This window comes from Nannochloropsis gaditana (genome assembly GCF_000240725.1).
Source record: "Nannochloropsis gaditana CCMP526 unplaced genomic scaffold scaffold035, whole genome shotgun sequence".
In the NCBI taxonomy this organism is placed as follows: Eukaryota; class Eustigmatophyceae; order Eustigmatales; family Monodopsidaceae; genus Microchloropsis; species Microchloropsis gaditana.
The window spans coordinates 76965-77748 of NW_005803918.1; the positions used below are offsets into that span (position 1 = coordinate 76965).

The 784-nt window shown below is 61.0% G+C and overlaps 1 protein-coding gene across 1 annotated transcript in view; it reads right to left on the bottom strand.

Annotated features, from left to right (window-relative positions):
- Positions 1–711: 711 nt before the first annotated feature.
- The window catches only part of NGA_0497220 (uncharacterized protein), a gene marked incomplete at its 3' end in the record, with an annotated part of 851 nt that continues 778 nt past the window's right edge, over positions 712–784 (bottom strand). The window contains exon 3 of the mRNA XM_005856134.1: positions 712–719. Coding sequence (XP_005856196.1) covers positions 712–719 — 8 coding nt within the window. The remainder of the gene's footprint in view (positions 720–784) is intronic.

The following is a 784-nucleotide window of genomic DNA, read 5'->3' on the forward strand; positions in this document are numbered from 1 at the left end:
GCGCCCTCGCAGACCGCATCTATGTCGAGGCCCGGGTGGCAAGGGGAGGGGAAGGCCGGGCCCGAGGAAGCGAAGGAGGGAGGGAGCATGATTCCCAGAGCCGTCGGGACGCAGGAGGCGTCTCGCCCTCTCTCTCCACTTGTCCTGTCCTCCCTCTTTCTCTCCACCCCACCGTCTTGGAAAATGCTCTCTCTTTCCTCTCTCAGGAGAGGCACGTCCTGGTCGGCCCCGTGCGGTCGCTTCACGGAGAAGGTGGGGGGCAGGGAGGGAAGGAGGGAGGGAAGGAGGGAAGGGCCTCCAAATGTCCGCCGTTGCATGCGATCGGACGCAGTGCAGGAAACCCCCTTACGTTCCTATTTTTCCTTTAATTTTCATCGAATGATCATAATAATGAGCCCAGTCATTTATTTCTCTTTCCGCCCATCTTTCCCCCCTTTCCCCTCGGTCGTCCCTTAGATCTCCTCTACGCCCGCCCCCACCACGCCCTTGCCCTCTGGCTCCACTTGCACCACCTTCTTTCCTCCTCCTCCTCCTCCTCCTCCTCCTCCTCCTCATCCCCCTCCTCCGCCTCCTCCCTCTCGTCCTCTGCGTCATTGCTGTCGTCATCGTCCCTCCTCATTGACCACACAGGCCCTTCCCCTGACTCCCAACCCCTTACCTCCTCCTACGCATCCTTCCTTCGCACTGGCCTCGTCCTCCCCTCCCTTCTCATCAAGTGGCTGCTTGAGATACCGCCCCCTTCCTCCATCGCTCCCTCCTGCCACTTTCCCCTCCCTCCCTACGA